Below are 27,476 nucleotides of genomic sequence, written 5' to 3'. Positions count from 1 at the left end.
CCATGTAGAGGGCGTTACAGTAGTCCAATCTTGAGGTGACCGTCGCATGGATCACCGTTGCTAGGTCCCGGCGCTCTAGGAAAGGGGCCAACTGCCTCGCCCGCTTCAGATGAAAAAATGCTGACTTGGCAGTGGCTGTTATCTGGGCCTCCATTGATAATGAAGGCTCCAGTAAAACACCCAAGCTCTTTACCCGCTGCGCCGCCTTCAGTGGCGCACCGTCAAAGGTCGGGAGAGATATTTCCTTCCCCAGAGCGCCACGACCCACACAGAGAACCTCTGTCTTCGCTGGGTTCAGCTTCAGCCCACTCAGCCTAAGCCATGTTGCAACAGCCTGTAGGGCCTGATCTAGGCTCCCCGGGGCAGAGGCGGGCCGGCCGTCCATTAGCAGATAGAGCTGGGTGTCATCTGCATATTGATGGCAACCCAGCCCAAACCTCCAGACAATCTGGGCAAGAGGGCGCATATAGATGTTAAATAACATCGGGGAGAGAACTGCTCCCTGGGGCACCCCACAATCTAGTGTGCGCCTCTGGGATCGTTCACCCCCAATTGCCACCCTTTGTCCCCGACCCATGAGGAAGGAGGAAAGCCATTGTAAGGCCAACCCCCTAACCCCTATGTCGGCGAGGCGGTGGATCAGCAGCCGATGGTCGACTGTGTCAAATGCAGCCGACAGATTCTGCTTAGCAAAATTAGGGTGGGGGGTGGTGTTGTTTCTTTGCAATAATGTAGACTAGTTTGTCCTTATCCTGATAGACTGATTTAGCATATCCTGCCCGTATTTGTTATATTTTTCTCTTTTTTGTATTAGATAGTTACTAATCTTATTATGAAAAGGCAACAAGGTGCTTATTTATCCCTTTTTATCTCACACTTTTATATTTTTTTATGTTGGGTAATAAAGTACTGGAGTTTAACGGCAAAATGTGCATGCGGCACCACACATAATGATGCCAACTTCAGAGAATATGTAAACATTCAAGTGACACACTCAGGTGATGAGGCTGCTTGAACATTTTGCTGGTTAGACTTTGGTATTTTTGTTCATGGAGTGCCCCAGGGCTCTGTCTTAGACCCTCTACTGTTCAGCATTTTTTATGAATTCAATAAATCTCTTGGATGAGGATGTTGGGGGGATGCACATCAAACCTGCAAATGACACAGAGCCGGAAGGGATAGCTAACACATTGAGAGAGTCAGGATTCAGAATGATCTTGATGAAGTGTAACACGAAGCCAAATGAAAGCCAGCAAAATGGATTTTGAACACTGGAGCAGATGACTAAGCAACTGATCTGTGAGCATCTAGGAAAAAATGCGATGCTCACTAGGAATGAGGATGAGTTTATCAAGATTACATCATGCCAGAACAGCTTCATCTCCTTTTTCACTGAAGTAACTAGTTTGGTGCCCTGAACTGGATGATGTAGGCTGGCCAAATCTCATCAGATTTCAGAAGCTAAGCATGGTCAGCCCTGAAGCTAAGACCATGAAGGAAGTCCAGGGTTGCTAGCAGCTATGCAGAAACAGGACAGAAAGGACTGCAGGAGACAAAAATTACTCAGAATGAGTATAATTCCAGAAGTAAATACAAAATATCAAGAAATTGAACAATAACACACATAGTGCTATAAGACACAGTAAAATTGTTTAAACAGTCCAAATGTCAAACATCTTCCAAGGCATCCACTGCAACTATCAAATGTAAGGTCATCATAAATAAAGCTATAGGTACTGATAACCATCATGTGGCTATATTTCTTTTTAGGAATTCAACAGACCAAGAGACATGTATCCAAAAAAACCAGAGCAGAGGACCACAAACCTGACAATTGTTTTGGATTACCGTATTTCTTTTTCCAGAGCTCTGGTCCAGCATATATATTCTCCCTAGTAGAAAGATTTACAGCAGAACAATAAATAATATTGGAGCCTACTGGAAATGAGCAGTTGTTGTGCACGTATTGTGAGAAGGCTTTATTGTTCCGCTGTGAATCTTTTGGCTGGGGAAACTGCATATGCTGGACCAGCACTCTTGAAAAAGAAATAATCTGAAACGATCATCAGGCTCATGCTCTGACTTTTTTGGATGCATGTCTCCTGGTCTGTTAAAGTATTGGGGGGTACCTAAAAAGAAATATAGCCCACATGATTGTTACCAGTACCTAGGACTTTATTTGTGAAGACTTTATCTTTGGTTGGAGTGGATGACTTGGAAGATGTTTGACTTCTGGACTGTTTAAGCAGGTTTTCTAGACTGTGTCTTACAATAATCCATGTGTTTATTGTTGAACTTTCTAATATTTTATATTCTGGAATTATATTCATTCTGAGTAATTTTTGTCTCCCATGGTCCTTTCTGTCTTGCTTCTGCAGTTTTTAGACCTGCTGTTTATCTCTTGGCAGTAGCTATGCAGAGGCAGACAATGGTGGTAAACCACCTCTGAACATCTCTTGTCTAGAAAACCCTACAAGGTCTCCATTAGGGATGAGCAAAGATTGGGAAAATGGAAGTTCATGTGAAACCACAGATTGTCGTGAACTTTTCAGTTTCCCAAATGGGGTCATGTTGGGGGGAGCTTCTGTGGAGGGCAGCATTTTTAAATGCCTTTTCTTTACTCACTGAGGTGTGCCACTGCCACAGTGCAACTCGACGAGTGACGGGAAGACATTTAAAGAGACCCACATGCCTGCCCTTCACTCACTGAGTTGCACTGTGGTGTCAGCACACCTCAGCAAGTGAAGGGAAGGCATGTAGGTCTTTTTAAATGCCTTTCCTTCATACCCTGAGTCGTGCTGCCACTGCAGCGAGTGAATGGAAGGCATTCAAAGAGACCTATGAACAGCCGCAAAAAACATGGTGTTTGTGGGCATTTCACAAACAATGCAGTTGCCCAAATCGTAGTTCGCAAACCAGCAAACCGACCCTGTTCATCATGAACTTTGGTTCATAAGTCTGTTTGTGCCCAACCCTAGTCTCCATAAATTGGCTGCAACTTGATGACACTTTCTACCACCATCAGCTACTTTGGAAGACCATGTTGATTTCTGCAAAGTGTTTCACAGTGATATCCTTAGGGACAAGTTGGTTAAATGTGGGATGGATGGTATTACTAGTAGTTGGGTTCACAGTTCACTGAACAGTCGTACCCAACTAGTTCTCATTAATGCTTTCATATCATCAGGGAGGGATTTCTTCCAAGGAGTGCCCTGAGTTCTGCTTGAGGGCTTGGACTTTTCAACATTTTTATAAATGACTTGGATGAGTGCTTGGAGGAATGCCTATCAACTTTGCTGATGATATGAAGCTGGGAAGGAGAGCTAACATAGTAAAAAAAAAAGTCAGGATTCAAAATAATCTTGACAGGCTGAAAGACTTAGTCAAGTCAAGACCACAAAATGAATTCAGTAGGGATAACTGCAAAATCTTACATTTAAGTACAACAACAGCACAAGTTTTAGATCACAAACCTGGGTTTAGATGATCACAAGTTAAAGACAAGCTGACAGTGTGATGTCAGGGCTGTTGTGAGGATTAAAAAATGGAGTGGCGGAATATGTCATAGGTTGCTGAGAGTCCTCATTGGTGAGAAGAGTAGAATATAAATGTCTAAAAGCTGAGTAGAATATAAATGTCTAAAAGCTGAGGTGATTTTGGGTTTCATGCTCAAGTTAAATATTTATCTGTTCACCTTGAAGGGGTCCAAAGTAGCTTTTAAAAATAGGAAAAATTAAACAATTTAACACAATTCAATACAATCAAACAAAACCCAACAACCACTCTATGTTGGATTATGTCTTGAGCCAATTCTTGACCTTTGGCCCATGCTCAGCTGAGATGGTACAACTATCACAAATGTTCTTCCCAAACTTCTCTTCCTACTTCCTTAACAAAAGCATAGTGTTCAGGTTATAGAATTCAATAGTTCCACTGTGTTCTGCGTTGCTCAGGCCCTGTGTCTCGTTCTGAGCATGATATTTTAAGAAGGATGCCAACTAGCTATAATGCATCCAGAGGAAAGGTAGCTAAGATGGTGAGGAGCTGGAAAACAAAGTCCTGTGAATAATTATTGAAAGAGCTGGACATAACTGGAGAAGTATCTGAAAGCCGTCACAGACAAGACGGAACAAAGTTTTGAGTCCAGTAGCACCTTGGAGACCAACAAAAGTTTAATTCTGGGTAGAAGCTTCATGTGCCTACACACTGCTTCAGGTATATGAAGAAGTGTGTGTGCACACAAAAGTTTATACCCAGACTGAAACTTTGTTGGTCTTAAAGGTGCCACTGGACTCAAGCTTTGTTCCGTTCCTTCAGACCAACACACTACCCACCTGAATCTACAGACAAGATGGGGCAGATTTGTTTTCTCTTGCTCCAAAGGGCAGGACTAGACAGAAATCATAAAGTAGATTTTGAGCCAATGTTAGGAGAAACTTGCTAATAGTCAGAGTGGTTCAGCGGTGGAACTGACTACCTTTTGAGGCAGTGGACTCTTATTTACTGAAGTCCTTTAAGCAAAGGCTGGGTGGTCATATGTATATTCTTGCATTGAGCAGGGATTAGAATAGATGACTTCCAAGATCCCTTTCAACTCTAATATTCCATGATTTTTTTAGGAGCCAGAATAGAGTTGAGCTTACTGGTCTGTTGTCCAGTCAAATATTGTCAGTTAACAATAGAATATTACCCTTGACCGAAGAACGGTACACTCCTTCTATCTGGGATGGTCGTCCTCTTCCACCGAGCGCGCAGCTTCGTGAGGGTGAGGGAGGTAGGGGACAACCACCTAGCCAGCCAGATCAGCCGAATCAACCCTGGCAATCAATGGGGTGACAAATGTCACAGTCAGATCGCCCTCACATCCTCACAATAGAATATTCTGTGAAATCAGGAGTGCCATGGAGTAGCTGTAGCCTGTCCTTTTAAATAGTATCTTTGCTTACACCTTGTAGGAGTCTGTGCACACACATTGTATTATAATTTATATGGTTTTATTATTGTTACCCAGTGTGGGAGGTGGGGGAAAAAATTAACAGTAGGATTTCATGAATAATTGGCCTGTATTCGAAATTTGCTTATAATCATTAGCAATAAACAATACGGGCATGATCCAGCCAAAGTTAAGCATTTTGCAATCTCTTAGATTCCAGTGAAGAATGTAAGTACATGCTTAAATAGCTTCCATTAACTGAACCATGACCTAATTCAAACGTAATAGTTTAGAGTTAATTTAATTGTTGTGTGACCTTTAACTAATTTTGTGATGACTTCTACTACATTAACGGTTTATAGAAACCAAATAGGTTTTTTTTTTTTACCAGCCAAATGGCTAGTACTATAGCATAGAGGCAAAGAAATGCAAAAACAGATGTGGTGTTTCATTTCCCTCCGTCTAAATACCTGCTGCCACCATCCCATTCCCTGAAACTACTCTTAGCTTTGCTGGAAGGAAATTACAGCTTAATTTTGCCACTCAAAGGAGAAGGGTGCAGTCTAGGTTGGGAAATGCACCCTTTTCCAGTGCAGCTGCTCCAGTATGATTTGCAACTGCTTTTAACTGAAGTGCCAGCTGTTTTGTTTTTAAATGACACTTCAGCGCCACAGCTTTCTTTATGAGGCTTTAGTCAAGCCTTTGTCTTTTAGTGCAGTATGGGAACTATGAATTTGGTCTTTGCAGGGCTGAGGTGATGTATAGGAAAAGTCTGTGTATGATTGAGCTATATAAATGCTAAGTTAGCCAGCCATTGCAAATGAGTTACAAAGAGAATTGGTCTTTGCCTTACAGCACTGTCTGCACATTTTCGAGTCTGTGAGCCATATACAGACTACAAGGGCCGTGAGCATTTTGGATTCCACTGCCCACGTCTTTCTGACAATAAATCGTACACCTTTTGCTGTCACCATAACAACACCGTGTTTAAATACTGCTGTAATGAGACGGAGTTTCAGACTGTTATGCAGATGAACTTAACGGGGAATACAGATGGATATATGCATAAGTAAGTAAATTAGCTGGAATACTTTCTTTTCAAAGTTTATTCTGGGCATTAACAGAATTATATTGGAAGCAATTACCAAAAACATGTTTAAATTGTTTATCAATATTTATAGATCAATAAAGGGGAGATGTCAATCCTTTCTCCTCCTTTCTTGACATTTTCTAAGCAGTACAGATGTTGTGTGGCTGATTGTTCGTGCTGTGTATATTAATGACTTGAAATCACTTGAGTTTCAGCAGTGAGGTGCATTTGATTATACTTGATTACACACACACACACACACCAGTGTTCCCTCTAAGCTGAGTTAGCATGAGCTAGCTTCCAGATTTTTAGCCTCCAGCTCACATATTTTTGTCTTAGCTCAGGAAGGATGACCCCAGAGCACACTAATTATGCAGTAGCTCACAACTTTCATGCCTGTTGTTCACAAAGTAAAATTGCTGCTCGCAAGACTCTGCAGCTTAGAGGGAGCATTCACACATACACCCTATTTGATTGTATGCTCTGCAATTGCCTTAAATTCCTCTTTATATTTTAAACTCTATGGCCTTATTTATTGCTACCTCTCCACCTTTGGATGTTGGAAGATACCTTTCAAGAGCATTTTTGAAGATTTATCAAGGTATACATTTCACATTTTTAAAGCAGGCATTTTTAGGGTTGGATCCCACTAGGGCTTAGCCCCATAATTTCTTTTCAGTGCTTGGACTCAACTCTAGAAAGAGGATGTCTGTCCCTTACTACTAAATTAACCAGGTATAGCATAATCTCATATTTGGTGAAATACAGTTAGCACCGGGGGGGGGGGGGGGGGCAGAATACAGGGCCTTTCAGTAGGCACTCTTAAAGGGACAGACGGGTGTGGGATATACAGACAACAAATAGATTTATCATTGTCCACTTACATCCTGTGTTTATGTGGTATTGATTTTGGAAATGAGGTGAAGCAGGAGAGAGAGAACGCTCCTCATAATGAGAGGTTTGTTTTAACAATATGATTTTGTTTTATGAAGAGAAGTTCCTAGTTGAAATTACAGGCAAGCCCTTGCAGTTGCAAAAGAGAGGTAAGGGATATACTTTCTTTGAAGAATAGATGTATCTTCAGTTTAAAGGGAACCCTGGTAGCCTTTAAGGAAACCCTGGAGAACATTTGCCATACTGCCACTGGTAGATTAGAAGGAACAATGATTGGAGTTGGCATACCTCACTTTAGTGTTTTCTTTCTACACTTTGGTGGATATCTAAGGAGTAGAATTTTATGGTGCAGGCCTCTCTGCAATTCTGCCAGAGAGGCTGCTTCTGACTTCTATAGGTGACCAGTGAAACTGAAAGTGGTACAGTTTAGCTAGAAGTCTGTGAGCCAAGATGGGGGATTTAGCTTGATGCTAAATGACAATGTAGATGTAGTGGCATTTCAAAAAGCTAGTAGCATTTAAAAAAAAATGGTGGAATGGGGGAAATCAGTGGGACACTGTTATCCATAGATATAAATTCTATCTAGAGGGGATGGTGTTGCTTTGTATATTAAAGAGAATATAGAGCCAAATAAGCTAGAAAACGTTAGCAGAATAACTCCCCCCCTCAGAATTGCTGTGGGTGGAGATACTGGCCCCTGAGAGTTACTTAAAAGTGGTATATTGTTGCACCCCTGGTTAAAACCAGGAGGCTGATCTCAAGATAGAGAGGAAAATGAGGTGACCAAAAAAGAGAATTTTGTAATTCTGTACAACTTGAACTGCTCTCACAATGATTTGGGCTAATATGTGCTCAAGTCATGTCACGGAAAAAAAGCTTTCTAGACACCATGCATTGAAACAGTTGGTCATAGAACCATCTAGAGGTGTAGGAACTCTGGACTTGGTTCTGATCAGGGCTTGAGACTTGGTGCAAGATGTAAATATTGTTGCACCAGTTGAGAACAGTGGAAAAGGAAAGATCCCCTGTGCAAGCATCAGTCGTTTCCGACTCTGGGGTGACGTTGCTTTCACAACGTTTTCATGGCAGACTTTTTACGGGGTGGTTTGCCATTGCCTTCCCCAGTCATCGACACTTCCCCCCAGCAAGCCTGGGTACCCATTTTACCGACCTCGTAAGGATGGAAGGCTGAGTCAACCTTGAGCCTGCTACCTGAAAACCCAGCTTCTGCCGGGGATTGAACTCAGGTCATGAGCAGAGCTTAGGACTGCAGTACTGCAGCTTTAACACTCCGCACCACGGGGCTCAAAGAACAGAGAAAGTGACCACAATGATATTAAGTTCAGCACTCATGTCAAGAGAAAGAACGAATAAAGCATTTCTGATTTCAAGAGAGGATACTTTGCTAAAATGAAGGCACTAGTCAGAAGGAAGTTAAAAAGGAGAATTAAGACAGACAGATATCTCCAGGGTGCCTGGAAATGATTCAAAATGACACTAATGAGGCCAAATGCATACTTCCGAGGACTTGGATCTTCGTTCCTGCTTGTGTCTGACAAAGACAGCTTTGACTGTTGAAAGCTTATACCTCAAAATCTCATTGTCTTTGAGGTGCTTCTGGACTCTAGCTCTTCTACTGCAGACCAACATAGCTACTCTCTGAAACTATTTCTAATCAGGAAGGGCACCATTGAGTCTAGAAAGATGTTGGCATGGTTAATGACTCAAGGAAGCTATAAGAGGCTAGATAGCATCCTTTAAAAAGTGGAACGTTTCCTTGAACTTAAAAGATAAAAAGGTAAAGGTAGTCCCCTGTGCAAGCACCAGTTGTTTCTGACTCTGGGGTGACGTTGCTTTCACAACGTTTTCACGACAGACTTTTTACGGGGTGGTTTGCCACTGCCTTCCCCAGTCATCTACACTTTCCCGCCAGCAAGCAGGATACTCATTTTACCGACCTCGGAAGGATGGAAGGCTGAGTCAACCTGGAGCCGGCTACCTGAACCAGCTTCTGCTGGGATCGAACTCAGGTCGTGAGCAGAGGGCTCCGACTGCAGTACTGCAGCTTTACCACTCTGCGCCACGGGGCTCTTCCTTGAACTAGTTGAATGGAAATGAGCAGTTTCTGGCAAAACAAGAGTAAGATGAGCAAAAAGAATATGAGGAGTGGACAGCAAAAAATGTTAAGACAAACAGTAAGCATTTCTTCAAATATCTCAAGAGCAGGAAACCAGGAAGGCAGTTGGACCTTCAGATAACAAAGGAATAAATGGATTGCTTAAGGAAGATGGGGAGATGGCAGAGAAACTGAATGAATTTTTTGCATCTGTCTTTACTGTGGTAAATGTCCACACTGGAATGACTGTTTTTAGGAAGGATATCTGAAGAACTGAGTCAAATTGATGAGGGGAGATGGAGTTCTTAGGACTACTAAGCAAACTGAAAGCTAATAATTCTTCAGGTGCATAAGGCATATACCCAAGTGTTCTGAAAGACCTCAAGTATGAAATTGTTGGCCTACTAACAAGTATATGTAACTTTTCATTAAAATTGACCTCTTTGACAGATGACAGGAAAATGGCATGTCACTTTTTAAAAGGGGATCCAGAGGGGATCCAGGAAATTACAGGCCTGTAAGCCTGTTAGCTGAACATCTGTTCTAGGTAAATTAGTAGCAACTGTTATCAAAGAAAGAGTTATAAGCGCATCAAGGAACAAAGTCTGCTGAGAGAAAATGAGGGCGCCTCGTCAACATCTCAAAGTTCTTTGAGCAGGGTAACAAGCATGTGGGTAAGAGTGAATTGGGGGACATGACATGATGGTACTTGACTTTGTCAAAGTACCACAAAAAAAAACAACTCTTGAGTAAGTTTAGCAGTCAAGCGATAAGAGGATGTGTCCTCTCTTTAATTAAAAGTTGGTTAAATGGCAGGAAGCAGAGGGCAAGAATAAATTTACAGTTCTCTGAATGGAGAGAAATGAGCACTGGGGTCCCATAAGGATTTATATTGGGACTGGTACTATTTTATTTGTTCATAAATGATTTGGAGTTGGGGGAAGCAGCACAGTAGCCATTTTTGCAAACTATTAAATTAAACAGTGCTGCATGTGAAGTTCCACATGGATAAGTAAGGAACAACACATCCTAATTGGAACAACACATCCTAATTTTATATGCTGATGAACTGGCTGAGGCTGAGACTGAAAAAGATCTTGGGGTTGTAGTAGAAAGCTCGATGAAAATTTTGATCCAGTATCTGGCAGTGTTGAAAAGGGGAGACTCCATGCTAGGAATTACTAGGAAAAGGAAATAGGTTCAGGAAAGACAACGGGAACTACTTCTTTACTCAACTAGTAATTAAACTGTGGAATACGTTGCCAGTTGAGGCAGTGATGGCCACAAGCATAGATAGTTTTAAATGGGTATTAGGCAGATTTACGGAGGAGACGTCCATCAATTAAGAATATGCAGCATGAAAAAATAATCAGGACGCTGAAAAGTATTGGAACTCCTAGTTATTCAGGTTCCAAATACTGGTTTGATATCTGGATTTGGGTTTTTCCAGGATTCCGATATTTGGGTCCATATTCACTATGGAGAATCTTTCCGGGTGGGCTGGAAGGGCTGTTTTTCAGCTAATGGTACCAAAATTGCTGAGGAGTGAAGACTGCCTGTCCCTTCAATACCACCCAAGTTTCAAATAAATTAGGTCAAAGGGTCCAGTTCCATGGACCCCTGAACAAGGTTGTCCCCCAGCCGTTCTCCACTGTTTCCATTTGGGGTGGAAATTCCATGCTTTCTTCAGAGCAAATAATAGCTGAAGGCACAAAAACAAGCAAAGCAGCCGCTAGCCAAAGGCCTCCCAAGGCAAACAGAACCAATGCTGAACCAGGAAATCGCAGCACAACCACAAATGCATGTGGCAAACTTAAAGCCATTTGTGTCAAACTAGAGAGTTGTGGCAAATGTCAAACTGGAGGATTCAGGCCAAACCAGCAAATATCATTCCAGAGCATCCAAGGCTGTGTCAAACCAGGGGATCCAATGCTTAAAAACATAATGTTAAAGGCCGACAGAACCATCGTCTCACCAAGGAATCCAAATCAAACTAACCTGTCTAGCAATATAAAGACATGGAAAGAAGACACAGATGCTATAAAATTGAAGAGAAACAAAAGATTGGGAGATTTCCCTGCCCTTTATACCTTCTCAAGGATGAATTGATTCTCCTGTCCGTACAACTGGGCCCCTGGAGCGGATCCCCTTCTGATAGTATGACTGAGACTGGCTTTGGACTCTCACGCATGAAGCAGAACACACCAATAAAAGCAGTAGACTTTATTGAGAGATATTTAAATAGTGGCTCAGGCTTAAGCAAAAGGAAGAATAAGCAGGTAAAATGAAAGTAACACAGTCTAGCTTCCTGCATAAACATACATATGTGAAGACAGGCAGGTTACAGTGTCTTCAAATCGGCACAAGCAACAGATACAGCAAGATGGTTCTCGGCCCCCGATGGCAACATTGGGTCAGACTTTTGGGATGTTTTCTCCCTCCAGATGGGTGTAAGCTAACTTCACAGTAAAATTGGATCGCTGACCTGCTGACCAGTGTAAGCCACTTACAGCATCCAAAGAAGTGACTTTAGGCCAGGAAAGTTTATGATGGGAGCATTGTTCCCTCTAAACTGTTAGTGTGAGCTAGCTCACAGTTTTTTAGCCTCTGGCTCACACATTTTTGTCTTAGCTCAGGGGAAATGACCACAGAGCACACTAATTTATGCAGGAGCCCGCAACTTTAATCCCGGTAGAATTTTTGTTCACAAGACTCTACAGCTTAGAGGGAGTATTAGATGGGAGTAACATTTTGTTCATCTTTAAGGTACCATAAAACTCCTACTTATTTTTGCTGCAACAGATAAACACAGTTACCGTTCTGAGGTTTAGCAAAACTGGTCAAGAGTCACGCAGCAGTATTTTACAGTCTGAGGCCTTGGACCTGTGAGATTCTGCCCTTTGATTTGCTCAGATTCAGTCACTCTCTTGATTTTTCACTCAGGGGCAGACTCTAAAAGGGAAGATATTTGTAGGAGCAAGGTAGATCCAGGAGCACCATAGAGAACAATAAAAGTTTCTGGATAAAAGTTTTCGAGAGTCAAAGCTCTCTTTGTCAGACACAAATAGAAATGGAGATCTCTGAGCCCTTTTATAGTAGAATAGAAGGACTCGGAGATCTCCATTTCTATTCTCAAAAGCTTACACTCTCAGGTGCTCCAGGACTCAGATTTGACAGTTTTGCTGCAGATTAACCCAGCTACCCTCTGAAACTTAAAAGATAGTTTCTGAGCAGAAGACTGTTCCTCCTACAGCAGAGGTTTCCATGTGTCCTGTCCATCCTTCCTTGCAATTTGTTCATGGGTCGTGGGTGAATAATGTCAGGAAAGCATGTCAGACAAAGCTGTTATGGTGGTCTCATTGTCTTGCACTTTCATTATGGATGGGTGTGGACAGTGTAACTGTGGAATTCAGTGTAATTCTGTGTTCTTACCTCCTTGGATATCTGTTTTGACATTTTTCTACTGGGAGTATAGGATACTGACCCTGCTATTCAAATACTACTGTAATCAGCAGAATGCTAGCAACCAGGATTTAGGATTAAGCTGTCCTTGTCTGACTTAACAAACTGTGTATTTTATTGCAATTTCTTGTAGAGATGATTACAAAATTCAATATGGCAAGCTTGCTTTATATGTATGCATGTATAAACAATAGAACCTCTGTGTTATATATATATATATATATATATATATATATATAATGTATGTATGTATATATGTATATGTAGTGTATCATTCTGGTCTCTTCATGTAATGATTGTAATTATACTTTTGGTGTGTATATGTTTTGGTCACTGCCACTAAACGTTTTGCATATACCAATGAGAAACATGTTTTGAATAATCTTACGCCCCACCTACCTGCAAAGAGTGAATGTGGTATTGCTATGATTTCAAACTCAGCTCAGAAGTAAACCCCTTTCTTAAATGCTTGCCTACAACTAATGAGGTTGCAGTTAGATGCTCATAGGTGTTTTACGCGTATGTAATGAGAATTAACTGTTTCCTCCTAATGAAGTGGATTTTGCCCCGTACTATCAGATAATATGGCAAATAGCAGATCCATGGTATGCTCCTTTTTACCAAAGCAGTTTACCTAGCAGATCTGCATTTATAATGTGTGAGTAAAGCGCCACTCCTCTGGCATGGGAAAGGATGGCTTCCATTGGCTTCTAGGAAAGTAGCAGGGACTGCAGTTGGACATGCCAAGACACTGATGATGCCAAGGTCAGGAAAGAACTGCAAGCCACCTTGACTACAGCACTGTAAACCTCTTTCATAAAAATTAGTGTGCAGTTCAAAGTTCTGTGGGAGATAAAAGGCAGTAGGAGAGCATCTAGAGAGGAGGCGATGAGTCTCTGTGTCCTTTGCAGAGACCCCCACTGCCTACCTCTCCCAAGAATCTTTTTTCTTACTTGACTTTTACTATGTCTACAGACCCTAAAGAAGAAGAGAGGCCAAGAGGCACACACTGAACTGAGGTTTATAAGTGCATATTTTGTTTTGTATTTATTTAGAAAATGTGTATGCCTCCTCTCCAAAAATCTACTCTAGACAGCTCATAAAGCAAAGTGGTACAATAAGATTTTATAATCACACCATAACAAAAACATAAAATACGCATGGCATAATTACAGAATAAAACAATATTCGGCAGCTTGAAATGATGATTGCTAGACAGTTCTCTGGCTAAAAAAAAGGTAAAGGTAGTCCCCTGTGCAAGCACCAGTTGTTGCCAACTCTGGGGTGACTAGAAGCAATCAATAAAAACAGCATAAAAATAGACCCCTTGATTAAAAGCCTGGATAAAAAAGAACTGCTTTGGTCTGAAGCCGAAAGAAAAGTAAGATAGGCATCCCCAGGGGTAAGCCATTCCACAGGTAAGGTTCTACCTCTGAAAGAGCTTTTCTTCCCACCTGCCTCAGTGCTGCAGGTGAGGCACAGAGAGCAAGACTTGAGGTTTGTTGTGCTACAGCAATAAAATGGTGTTTGTTCTTTAGGCCAGGGGTTTCCAACCCCTGGGCCGTGGACCGATACTGGTCCGTGGCCTGTTAGCAACCGGGCCGTGAGTTGTGTAATTATTTCATTATATATTACAATGTAGTAGTGGTAGCAGTAGAGAAGAAGAAGAAGAAGACAACATTGGATTTATATCCTGCCCTCCACTCCGAATTTCAGAGTCTCAGAGTTGCTCACAATCTCCTTTACCTCCCTCCCTCACAACAGACACCCTGTGAAGTAGGCAGGGCTGAGAGAGCTCTCCCCAGAAGCTTTTAAGGACAACTCTGTGAGAGCTATGGCTGACCAGTGCCATTCCAGAAGCTGCAAGTGGAGGACTGAAGAGTCCGTACACTTAACCACCACAGCAAACTAATAGAAATAAAGTGCACAATTGTATCATCCTGAAACCATCCCCCCCTCCATGGAGAAATTGCCTTCCACAAAACTCATCCCTGGTACCAAAAAGGTTGGGGACCGCTGCTTTGGCTAGTATTTGATGTAATATACCATGATAACATGCGGAACTCGATGGTATGAACAAGTTACACAAATATATCGGTTTTGTTTTATGATGTGAACATTTAAAATAGCTGGCTATATTTACACTATAGCTTTTATTTCTGAAGTTGTCAGAAGCAGCAGCTGTTCCAGGAGACAGATGGCAATTCCACATATGGCCTGGCTAATAGATAGTTGCTTTAAATTGCAACTCTCAAAATAGCATTTGGTTTTCACTGAATTGAAGTTAATTACCTTAAAAACAATATATACTTGCTCTTGGAACCTGATGTCACCTACGAAGGTGAGCGTCATGCTTTCCAGGGTGATGTGATGGAGCTCTTTGAACTCTCCCCAGCTGCAATTGGGTGGACTGAAAATTTAGATAGTTGTATTTAAGGGAAATTGCCCAATCAGTCTGCATACCTGTTGTATATTATATGCTTCCTGTGTGTAACTGGCATAAATTGATGATGATGGGTGGAACACTTTAGCAACTTGAGGGAAATGCTATATAAATACTGAGTAGTGATATATGTTTTATTGAATACACAGTAGTATAGCTCTTACAGAGCTTGTGGTAACACCAGGAATGGTTTGATTTTAGTGATCCCAATTAGTACAGTGCTTGACCATCACTTGTCAAACCGTGCATCCTCTAGTAAGTAGCCTGATTATGTGAGTAGTGTATTTCTGAAAGGCTGAAAATGCTGAAGAACTGATTGGTACAAATACTTCCTTTCCCATCTGCTATGGATATGAGCAGTCAACACATGTAGTTTGAGGAAGCAGAGAGGTCTGACTTCTTCAGCCAACCTTCACTTTATTTATACATCTTGAAGCTACATTTTTCCTTAGTACATAGTGCTTAAACAAATAACAGGAAACATCTGTTCAAGAGACAGACCAAATCTTATACTTGTTTACAGGATTCAATACAGTCATCAATTTGTCAATACTGCATGGGTCAGCATAAGGAAGTGAGAATGTGGATGAACACGGACGTGAGATGCCTGTGCCCTTTTGACTTTTCAGACACAGTGGGGAATGCAAGGCTCCAGGCTGGTATGCCAGACACCATGGTCTCACCCACGTTCCTGTCTGTGGCCTTTGTGGGACCCGGGAACCAAGCAGCCTTTCAGGACATGATTCCCACACATATCTTCTTTAAGCAACAGCCTTCTCCACACCCTTTAAAAGCACCTCCTCAAGAGGATGTACCAACTCTGTAGTCATTCCTATTCTCCTGCAGATTAGAAAAAAAACAACTTTACAGCTAAACAAATCTCAGTTGAAATGTATTTTGTACTATAAAACCCATTTGGCTAAAAATCTATTTCATGTTACTGGAATTTGGTTCTGTTCCAACACTGGGTTAGTTATTAGAGCCCGTGGGAAGAGAATCAAGCCATCATACTTTAAAGATGGGGAATCCCATCGGAGTAAAGTAAAACAATCTCTGAATAGATTTCTCCCTCTTAATTTTTTTTATTTACTGGAGTAACAAAAGTAACATCTAAAATTCTTTCATTCCAAGAGTAATTTTAGCATCCAGCTGTAATCTGTGTGGTGTTCTGAACAGCTGAGCATTTAGGATAACGTAGAAATGACTCAGGCGGTAACAATTTTTATGTGTGCCATAAGGATTCTTTAATGTTGCAGAGCATTCAAACGTGATTGAAATCTGAAAGTGGTACTGTCCAGCAGGAGCTACACCATATGTTTCTGCTGATCACATGGTTTGATTTTAGAAGCTGACATCTGCAAGTCCTTCCCACTTTACATTTGTAGATATGGGTGGACCCTTTAGCCACCTCTTCTATCTTAAACTCTGTATAGACGGTAGCATTTTGGAAATGTTCGGGTAAGGTACTGTCCACAATAAGCATGTTAGTGTCCCTGTCTTAATTCTTAGTCACATGTTCTTGTAGCTCTTTTCTGCCTTGGAAAACACAAAACTAGTCCCCAGATGTACAGCCCGTTGTACAGTACTGTTGAAACAGCATTCTTTGCTTTCGTCCAGCTCAGTAGGTGCGCGGAAGGCAAACTACACAATAAATGTCTTCACTTGGTGAAACTCATTTTGCCATGTTCCCCTCAGTGGATGTGGGAAACTGCTTTTGTAAAAAAGAAAAAAGAGCTCAAACAGGCTCAGAATGACACTGGTGGTGGGATCCTTCCTCCCCAACAAGCAGTTTTGTACAAAAACTCCATTGGAGTGAGTAATTTCACTGATTTTGCTGCACTATGTGAAGTACCTGTGCACACAGAGCAGCAGAATCAGTGACTTAACACACATACCCCACATGGGTTTTGAGCACGAAAACTGCTGGGGGTGGGGAGGCAGGAGTCCTTCCTCCCCCACAGCACTGTTCTAAGCCTATTTGGGATGTCCTTATTTTTTGTTTTAAGAAACAGTACTCCCTTCTGCTGCTATGTGGCTGTGGGGAGCATGGGCAAACTAGCGTAAACAGGTGAAGAAATGTATTGTGTAGTTTGCCTCTGCGCTGAGCAAGTCTTAAATCATCATCAACAAAATGAATGACCCTGGAACACCCAATGGCATAGCACTATGGAAGCTGAAGTTATAATTTATACCTTCATAAGAGACCGCTGGGAAGAGAGAAAGAGGTATATAAGTAAATAAATATTCTGACAGTTATTGTACGTGTATATAAAATGAATAGCTAGACTTACAGAATTAATGGATAGTAATTAACATCTGCTTTCTTTCTTTTTTACAGTAATTACAGTGCATTGTTAGGAGTGTGGATCTATGGGTTTTTTGTTGTGGTCTTGCTGGTACTAGACCTTTTATATTACTCTTCAATGAACTATGATATTTGCAAACTATACCTAGCAAGATGGGGAATCCAGGGGAAATGGATGAAGCCGGAACCAAGCCGGTGGATTAAACCTTCTCAGGACCCAAGACAAGTACAGACTCAGCCTCAACCTCAGCTTCAAACATCACAGGCTGTGCATCCATTCAAAGGGGAAGCTTTAAATCCACCCCTGATGTCTTTTCCAAGTTCAACAGCCTGGTAAGTATAAGGATATGGTGCCTTTTTCACATCATGTCCTTTTATTTGACAATGGTCGAAGAAACTGAATTATGCGTGGCAATGACAGAGAAGTGATTTTGTAAACACATTTAAAGCAGGCGCACTTTAAGATTTAGATTTTTGCATTTAGATTTGCAGTGCTCATGGTCTTAGGTTGAATCCACACTCACCACAATTAGGTGATCCCAAGGTGATAAGAATAGATTGAAGTAGATCAGTCAGGGAATACTATTTTTGAATGCCCTTCCATACTTTTAAAAATGTTGGCATATAAAAAATAAAATTATCAGTCCTGCCACTTGTAACCCCAGCTCTTCAAGAAGATCTTTTTCACTGCTTTGTATAGCCCAGATGGATGGAGAAGTCTTTTGAATTGACCTGAGATTTTCAGAATACTGCAGAATGCTTCTGGCAGATCATATCCACATGACCACTGACTAGAATCGCATGTAACCCGTAGGATAATTATTAATTTCATGCTTTTAAATGGTTGTCTGGTTAAAGTAATTAGTATAGAAGAAAACAATTTTCCATATATGTTATCTAAGAGGTAATATTTGCTCACCTGATTTTCAGTATGCCAATGTTTTCTGTAAGTGTTCTCTGTAAAACTGCAACTTGGATTTTCATGCATTACCGCGCAACTTTGCAGACACAGTCTTTTGAGGTTTGCTTTAGAAACTTGGTTGTGTGCTCACTACATGAGAGCCAATGTGGTGCAGTGGTTAAGAGCAGCAGACTCTGATCTGGAGAACCAGGCTTGATTCCCCACTCCTTCTCCACATGCAGGCAGCTGGGTGACCTTGAGTCAGTCACAGTTCTCTCAGAATTCTCTCAATCCCACTTGCCTCACAAGGTGCCTGTTGTGGAGAGAGGAAGGGAAGGTCATTGCAAGCTACTTTGTGACACCTTAGGACAGTGAAAAGCAGGGTATAAAACCAACTTTTCTTCATTGTTGGACTAAACATAGCCATCTGTAGCCAAGAGGAAAGCCAGAGTATAAATATTTTGATAAGGAAACATCTACATTAATTAGCTATTATATCAGAATATTTATTTTAGTGATTCCTCTATGTTTTCCTCCCACTGGGGACACTAAATGGCTATAATGGTAAATTCTGTTGTGCATAACAAAGTTCAAAGAGTCAGCCCATGCATTAGTTATTATGGAATACTATAATTTCCTTTTCTGCTCATGCAGGCGGAAATATAATGTTCCACATAATGGTGGAATGAAGCCTTGGCTTCTCCACTTAAAGGGTCTGATGTGTTTCTGTGCTTGTATAAGTGGAAAACTGATGGGAGCGCCTAATTGCAGAAGTCTGCCAGAGTAAGTTGCACTGTGGAGGAACTGGCTTTGGGATTTCCAGAAACATCAAATACTAAATATCCATTTCCAATATCACTTATCAGGGCTTTTTTGTAGCAGGAACTCCTTTGTATATTAGGTTACACCCCCTCTGATGTAGCCAATTCTCCAAGAGTTTACAGGGCTCTTGGTACAGAGCCTGATGTAAGCTCCAGGAGGATTGGCTACGTCAGGGGGGTGTAGCCTAATATGCAAAGGAGTTCCTGCTACAAAAACAAGCTCTGCTTATCATTAATCTTTTAAAAATACTTTTCAGTGTGTGTGTGTTCGTTTAAAGTCCTCCTGTTTTACTGAAACTAGAGAATAAACGCAATAAGAACATAAGAGAAGCCATGTTGGATCAGGCCAATGGCCTATCCAGTCCAACACTCTGTGTCACACAGTGGCCAATATATGTGTGTGTGTGTACACACACACATTATCAGGTGAAGGCACTTTTTGTTTCCAGTTCACTTGGAAAGAAGCTATGGCCCTCAGTTTGCAAGATCTGAGTAAGGCTGTTAATAATAGGTCATTTTGGGGTCCCTGGGTGGGGAATTGTGTCCCTGTTGGTTTCCCTGGGCCTGTCAGCTGTTTTCAATACTGTCAACCAGGGTATCCTTCTGGAGAGGCTCACTAGGCTGGGAGTTGGGGGCTGGGAGGACTGCACTTTAAAAACAGGTTTCATAGTGTAGCTAAATCAGATAACTGGGAGATAATTAGTTGACTTTTCCCTGGAATGGAGAGCTTGAGTGACAGGCTGCTCCTGTTCTCTGATTTGCCAGTGCCAATGGAGGAATATATATCAGCTGAGTGCTGAGGGGAGGGGGTCAGTTGTTAGTCTGGACATTACAGTTTAAATTTGGAACCATTCTGAAGGCAGTCAGTTGGTTTCTGACAGTTTTTTTGAGTCCGTGAGTCTGACTGAAAAAGTCAGACAGGTTCACCTTAGACTCTTTGCCTCAAGTGTAGTTTGCTAACCTGAAGAAGAATTCGCTATAAAAATCCAAAGTCCAGGTGTCAACACAAACTGAGGTCCACTTTATATAGACACCAGAACTGGGAGATAGATTTGGCAAGAGTGATTGGGGTAGTGAGTGGAAACTCCCTTTCAAGCCAAAAAGGAACAGGGTTAATTTCTCTGAGGAAAAGATTAATCCCTAGGGCCAGTGCCTCTGGGTGTTTAGCTCTGAGGAGGCCCCTAGTCTGTTGTAAAGGAAAATGCTTTTAAACAACACAGGAAATATTGTGATTTTTCTCCAGGAAACCTGAACTGCCATGGGAAAATCTCTGAAGGAACAGAGGTTGTTGCTATAATTAAAATACTAAGTAAAACACCTTATACAACTTAAAACTAAGAATATCTTAAAGTAAGCTTTTAAGAACAACATTTTGATGCTCAAATAAGTGAATTCTGTATTATCAGCAATTTATACCTCAGCAGTCCCGATGCCTGACCCACCTATTCAGTCCCTGCCTGTTGAATAAACTTGTTCTTTTATTTTAGCGTTAAACTGTCTCCAGTGCCATTTGAAAGGGAAATAAAAAGAGGGCTCCTGCTTTTCCACAACAGGTTCCTTGGGCTGAGCTAAAACACAGATTATAGTCTGTGGGACAGAAATTCCTTCTAAAACCTTGATTATTTACAGACTGCTAAGGGTTGCTCAGTCACAGCAGGGAACCAAGGAATTTTGGCGGGAAAATTTGCCTCAGAGTGGGGAAGTGCCAGGGGTTCATCACAGGGGTGTTGTGCTTTGGCGGTTCCATTCTTCTTTTACCAGCTGCTTTCAGAAGGTGGTACTGGGGGACTGCTGCTGAGCCCCATGGCATTTATGCTGTGGAGTTCCATGGGGTTGTTATTGCTCATGCTATTAAACATGTACATGAAACTGCTGGGAAAGACAGTGGAGAAATCTGCTTTAATGTGGAAGTTTAGGCTGTACAACTCCTTCGCTTTTAGTTTTAAAGTGCTTTTTTCTCTCTTAGCTGGGAACAGGTAGGGGGAGGGAAGTCAATTGCTCTGATAACTCCCCCTTCGAATTCTAACTCCAAATCCCCGTCTCCCAAGCCTGCTGCAGACCCTTAGAGCTCTCCTCAGCTGACCCTTCAGGAACTTGCAGCACAATTCAGACCCGGGACTCACAATAGTGAGGCATAGCCCATGGAAGCCCCCTACCAGCCTTACAGAATGACATTTGCATGTTAACTTGAGCTTGTATTTCCCTGGAGGAAGCTCTGTACCATTCTGTGCTATAGTGGACTCCAGCAACCTCATTGACAGCTAATTGACCAAACAGCACCACATCCCAGTTGCACTGAAACCGGACCTGATGGACGTCATAGCTGAATATCCTTCAGGCTCTGGCCCAGCCAGAGATGCCCCAGTAGTTATGCATAGAAGCCTGGTGAAATATTGAGTTTTGACCCAGATTTGAATACCTGCTTGTGCCATGGAAGCTTGCTGGGTGACCTTGGTCCAGTCATATACTCTCAGCCTAACCAACCTCACAGTGTTGTTTGAGGATAAAATGGAGGAGAGGAGAATGATGTAAGCTTCTTGCGGTCCCCATTAGGGAGAGAAATGGACTATGAGTGAAGTAAATAAATAAATAATAGTACCTTGGTATTGAATTTAAAAATATTGCTTCCAAAGTGTACAGCAACATGCAAATTGGCACCTTGTATTTGAGATGGCCACAGCTAGTGCTTAATTTCTTAGCTCTAGAATATTTCAAATTGTTCTTTCTCCCTGCTGTTAAGAACATAAGAAGAGTCATGCTTGATAAGACTAAAGGCCTGTCAAGTCCAGCATTCTGTTAATGCCGTGGCTGACCAGCTGCCTCTAGGACACCCCCAAGCAGGATGACTGCAGCAGCAGCATCCTTCCCGGGCTCCTCAGTAACTGATATAAAGAGGCATATTGCCTCTGGTATTGGAGGAAATAGATACCCGTCATGACTGCTAGCTATTGATAGCCTTGTTTGCCTCGAATTTGTCCGCTTCCCTTTTTACAGCCTTCCAAGTTAACAGCCATCACCAGATCCTGAGGCAGCAAGTTCCACAATTTATACAGTGTGCGAAGAAGGACTTTTGTCTGTTCTGACCCTCTCACCCTTCATCTTCAGTGGGTGACCCTAGATTCTAATAGCATGGGAGTGGTGGAAAAGTTTATCCCTGTTCAATCGATCCACACCATGCATAATTTTATAGCCCTCTATTGCATCTCCTCTTATTTGTCTTTTTTTCCTAAACCGAACATTCCTTAGCATATTAACTCATCTTCATAGGGCATGTGCTCTAGCCCCCAATAATTTTGGTTGCTCTCTGTTACATGTTTTCAAGCTCTACAACATTACATACTGTTACCAGAAATGTATACAGCATTGCAGGTGGGATCTCACCATAGATTTGTGTAAGGACAGTATGATAACGGCAGTTCCTGTCCTAATTATGGCCAGCATCAAATTTTTTTTTCACAACAGCCACACGCTGGGTTGACATTTTCACCAAGCTATCCACTGTCACCCCGAGGTCAGTTTCATGGTCTGTCGCTACCAACTGAGATCCCAGTAGTGTGTGTGAAGTTGAGGGGGGGCGGGTTGCCTCAATATGCATCACTTTACACTTGATCACACCAAATCTCATGTGCTATTTTAATGCCCATTCCTGATGTTTGAAGATGTCCTTTTGAAGCCCTTCACAATCCATTTTTGTCTTAAATGCCAAAAATAATTTGATGGCATCCACAAACTTGGTAACCTCACTCCTAACTCCAGGTCATTTATGAAAAAGCTGAAAAGCACCAGTCCCAGTACAGTCCCACTCCTACTGTATTTAAAGAATTCTTTATTGTTGGTCTTGATGCTTGACGCACTTCCCTTCACTCCATCCTAAAGTTTCTGAGGCTTTAGAAGCACCGTGAAGTGCTTTCACCAATCTGGAAGCAAATAGTATTACATGAAATTGTGGGTTCTTCAGCTCTGTCAAAACAAATCTGTCTAAAGGCCTTTTCACAGATGTATTTTTATAGCTAGGGAAAAAGATGAAAAAACCAAGTGCATCATAATGAGTATGCGTGTTTGTATTTTGCAGTGATTACGCATGCTAGGAAAGAAACTACTGCATTCTGTTTTATATGACTATTTTCTCTAGGTTGGGAAAAATGGTATATGAAGCAGCTCTAAATCATGCTTAACAAACCTTTACAAGAAGAGTACAGAATAAAAGACACACAGCCTTCTGACTGTTTTGGCAAGCTGGTCCCTGTGTGGGAGTATCCAACAGTTCCAAAAGAGGCATCTCAAAGCAGAAAAAAAGAAAAGAAAAATCCTGTTTAAGGAGATGTTGCCCTGGAGGCATGCTGCACCATGCGGCAATGCAACAGAAGGGCCCAAAGAGTCCTGTTTGATTCACTAGAAGGAACAAAGTGTGGGGTAGTGGGGGTTGGGCCCTCAACCATCTGGACACATCTAGACGGGACTAATGCCACCGCTGCCTCCTCCTCCAGGTGGCTGAGTGGATGGTGATAATAAAACTAAAATAGGACAGTAAACTGCAAAATGGTGCTTAGTTGTTATATAGCACCAGTTTGGGACTGTGCACGCTTCTTAATTAAAATAGCTGCTTTTTGGTGCAATTCTAACCCAAACAATTTATCTTCCCTTCTTTTTTGTGACAGAGTTCAAAAAGCTATCTAGAATTGTAAATGGCATTCATGCATCTCATTATTTTTAAAATCCATGTAATCACATTAACGTAACCTTAGTGTACAGATTTTGTCTCAGGGGAAGACCTATGCAAATGGGGCCACATGCATGTGTGTTTCTCTGTGGTTTGCGTCACAAGGCGGCAGGTTGAGCGTACATTTTTCTTCTTCCATGCATGTGAATGGTTGCCACTCACTCCTATGTGAAAACTAAAATACTTTCCTTAGGAGCATTTTTATGGTGATGGAATTTCATCCACCAAAGTTAGGTAATAAGCACACTGGCATTCTCCTTTACCCTGATGAAGCCGTCCTTCTTTCAAGGATGCCTATAGGCCTAAAGAGAGCACTGAAGGGATTTACTCAGTTTTGCCAGAATAACAGCTTAGAAGTAAACCACTCTAAAACCAAAGTAATGGTCTTTGCTAAAAGGTTCCCCAGAGTATACCATTGGTCATTAGATGATAAGCCTATAGAGCAAGTTTCAAGTTTTAGATATCTGGGGGTATACTTCCAGGCTAACGGTGCAAGATCATGTAATGTGAATGCGACTATTTTAAAGGCTAACAGGAGCATGGGAGTAATCCAAAACAATTTTTGGCACAAGGGTGGCAGATGTGTAATAGCAGCGCTTAGGTTGTTTAAAGCCAGAGTACTTAATCAACTTACATATGGTGCACCAATTAATATCACTGCAAAACACAAAAGACTCGAAATCGTTCAATCTAAATTTTTGCGTTCAATTCTTCAGATACCTCAGGGCATTCCGAATGCCTTGATTTGGATAGAAACTGGTATGATCTCAGTGGAGGCAAAGCTTTGGATCATGACCATACAGTATTGGCTGAAATTAATCTTTTCCCATAAGAGGCCGACAAGCTTAATCTTCCAAGATATTTCAGTTCCACCATGGCTTAGGGTCATAGAGGAAAAACTTCCCTATTTTAGCCTTATAAAACAATATCATAGCTCTCCTGCATACGATAAAGCCAGAGAGCTGGTGAAACAGAGAATATCAGATATTGCCAGACAGAATGATCTTAATAGTACCTCAAAATGGCGTGCCCTTGTAGAACCGGTTAATAGAATAGCACCCATGCCATACTTATACCAGCTGGAAAATTATGAGTACAGGAGAATTTTTACTCTCATGAGATGGAACATCCTCTTTTCTGCAGTCTTGAAGGGCAGATACAACAAAATACCTTTTGAAAATCATATATTCCCCTGCTGTAATGAGGGGATGGAATTTTTATGACTGCAAGGTGTACAACATTCACCGTGAAATCCTTCCTTTTCCTGCAATCTTGCCTACCACTCTTAATCAAAAAATGCAACAACTGAAGGATCTTCTGAATGATAGGAACCCTATGGTTATACTCAAATTAGCTAAATTTGGCTGACTTGCCATCCAACTAGAAAGTCACTCATAGTTCTGAAGGGTAATAGCTAGGCATTTTCTTTCTTCTCTCTTAGTTGGTGGTTTTTAAAATGTTTAATCCCATTATAAACTGTATGTATGTTTTATAATTGATTGTAGCAATTTTACCTCTGTTCTCAGCACAATTTATATGGGTTACTGTAACCGGCATGGTTTTATCTGTATTGTTTTTGCTGGCTTCTGCTGTGAATAAGCTTAAGAGAGAGTGTTATGGTGATGGGAATCCTACCAAGGGAGGCAGTGTGCAGAGAACACAAACACACTGCACACACTTCACTGGAGTCTCCAGGATCTTACATGCGCTTTCAAAGATACTTTCTTTTACAGCTCTTTTGAATATACTCCATGTATCTTAATGTTAAGCAGTTTTCTAGTGGAGAATAAGTAGTTTCCAAGCCATTTTGCTAAACAAATATGTTTTGAATGCTTCAAATTTTTTGCATGTTGTGTTATCAGGATTGTTTTGTGTGATAAGTGAAAGCTCTCTGGTTCCATTTCATGTAAGGCAAATATACATTAAGTGATTTTGCACTCACCCTGCGGTGCTCTGACGTTTATCTGCCCCAGGGCTTCAACTCACGTTGCCGTTTTTGCGAGGCAAAGAGGAACTGCTAAAAACCAGGTTCTCCTTGCCGCGCAAAAACGGCGACGCAAGCTGAAGTCCCGAGGCAGATAGTGGGAAATCGGAAGGACGCTGCGCTGAAAAGAGGAACGTCGGAGCAGTGTAGGATGAGTGTGAAATCAGTCATTATTTCTGTTGCAGATAGAGTTGCCAGCTCTATGTTAGGAAATACCTGGAGATCGGGGGGTGGGGTGGAGCCTGGGGAAGGGGGGGACTTCACAGGGTATAATGCTATAGAACCCATCTTCCAAAGCAGCCATTTTCTCCAGGGAAACTGATCTCTGAAGTTAGAGAGATCTCTGCAGTTGCAGTAGCGGAAGATCTCTAGTTGCCTCCTGAGGCTGGCACTCCTAGTTGCAGATGACATTAGCCTTACTTGGATGTGGCTAACAGCACAAGGAGTACTCACAAGGAAGGGGGGCAAGATCATACCCACACCAGTTCTGCCAGCAAGAAGGATAACAGTTGCATGATTTAGACTGACATAGCTTTGTTGGACTCTATGCAGACAGAATCTGATTCCGCCATGCTGGCCCAGATGTTAGGCGGGCAGGGCTGTGGGCATACAATCCTGTATAGGCTGCACACAGTATCAGGGAGTTGTCCTTGTTATCCAGCATTGAGTTTTAAAAGACATCTTAAAATAATATCGGCTGCGGAGCGAAAATTCATGTAATATGATATCATTACACTTAACATATTAATATTTTGTGTATCTGTGTTTTTAAATTTGCCTTCTGAAGTGCTAAACGGGGATCCTGTGTTAGGATCAGGTAAGCATATCCACTTAGCTGATACACTTGTAATCCGTTTACAAGTGTAAATTGCTTACCATGGACCTTTTCCTTGGTTTTTCCCTGTTCTCTTCCCCAGGTATTCCTTTGTTGTAAGAATCCCTAATAGTGTAAAGGACAATATTTCCTCTATGTAATCCTCATTTCTTCCTTTCCCACAAAAAGTAAGACACTGCAAGGTATAGTAAGTAAAACAACTACCACCATAGCAGTGGATCTGTTCTAATTTACTTGGTGCCAATATTCTCTCTAATCCCCACCACCGCCACTAAACAAAGCAGTTCACATCCTGAGCAGAATATAACTGCTGTAATCTAAAAATGAGCAATGGACAGAGCAAGACCCTGCATGGCTCTAGATTGCTATTGATCAGGGCTTCCTGTGTTAAGGAGCGCTGCTCACTCATGCATACAGTTTAGGGGGGGGACATTACTTGGTGCCCAAGAAATCAGTTTTGACAGAGGCAGAATTGTAGTGGATTCATCTTTCTTTTCCCCAGGAGGTCCATAGAAGCTTGTTAAGGTCTGGTTATTTCAGTAGCTGTGATATAGGCATTAAAAGTTCATTATCCTATTGAGATTACTTGGATCTAAAGTAATGGATGTGGCTGGATAATGTTGGGAGCCAGAAGGTTGAGCTACAATAAAATAAAATGCAAATATTTATTACACAGTGCACAGAATTTTAGAATTAAAAACGACACCATTAAAAACTCAGATCATAATACACAGCAACGAGGTTTACACATATATATTAACCAAAGGACCCGATGTGTTTTGGCCTGAAGGGCCTTATTCAGTGGTCAGACTTGTACTAACACACATGTAAAATTGTGACAATATCAATATAAAATGATATTTTCAGGCCCAGCAGGTTGTGTATGAGTTCTGAAATTAATAAAAGACACAGATGTAGGAAAATGATAACATACTGACTTATCACAAAAAGAATGCTTTAACAGAAAATATT

At 41.6% G+C, this 27,476-nt stretch overlaps 1 protein-coding gene across 6 annotated transcripts in view; it reads left to right on the top strand.

Moving 5' to 3' along the window:
- Positions 1-27,476, top strand: part of SHISAL1 (shisa like 1) — a 401,371-nt gene that overhangs the window by 50,568 nt on the left and 323,327 nt on the right. For 5 of the 6 annotated variants that reach the window (XR_009556180.1, XR_009556179.1, XM_060253698.1 and 2 more), the window contains exons 4-6: positions 5,789-6,002; positions 17,277-17,576; positions 26,457-26,486. Coding sequence is in view for 4 of the 6 variants with exons in the window: in XM_060253698.1 (XP_060109681.1) it covers positions 5,789-6,002; positions 17,277-17,576; positions 26,457-26,486 (544 nt within the window). In the remaining 2 variants the exon portion in view is untranslated. The remainder of the gene's footprint in view (positions 1-5,788; positions 6,003-17,276; positions 17,577-26,456; positions 26,487-27,476) is intronic. The other variant, XM_060253696.1, reaches the window with a different exon arrangement.

This window comes from Heteronotia binoei, chromosome 14, assembly GCF_032191835.1.
Source record: "Heteronotia binoei isolate CCM8104 ecotype False Entrance Well chromosome 14, APGP_CSIRO_Hbin_v1, whole genome shotgun sequence".
Classification (NCBI taxonomy): Eukaryota; Metazoa; Chordata; class Lepidosauria; order Squamata; family Gekkonidae; genus Heteronotia; species Heteronotia binoei.
Note: the sequence above shows the minus strand (reverse complement) of the source record. Positions and strands in the feature narration are given on the sequence as shown.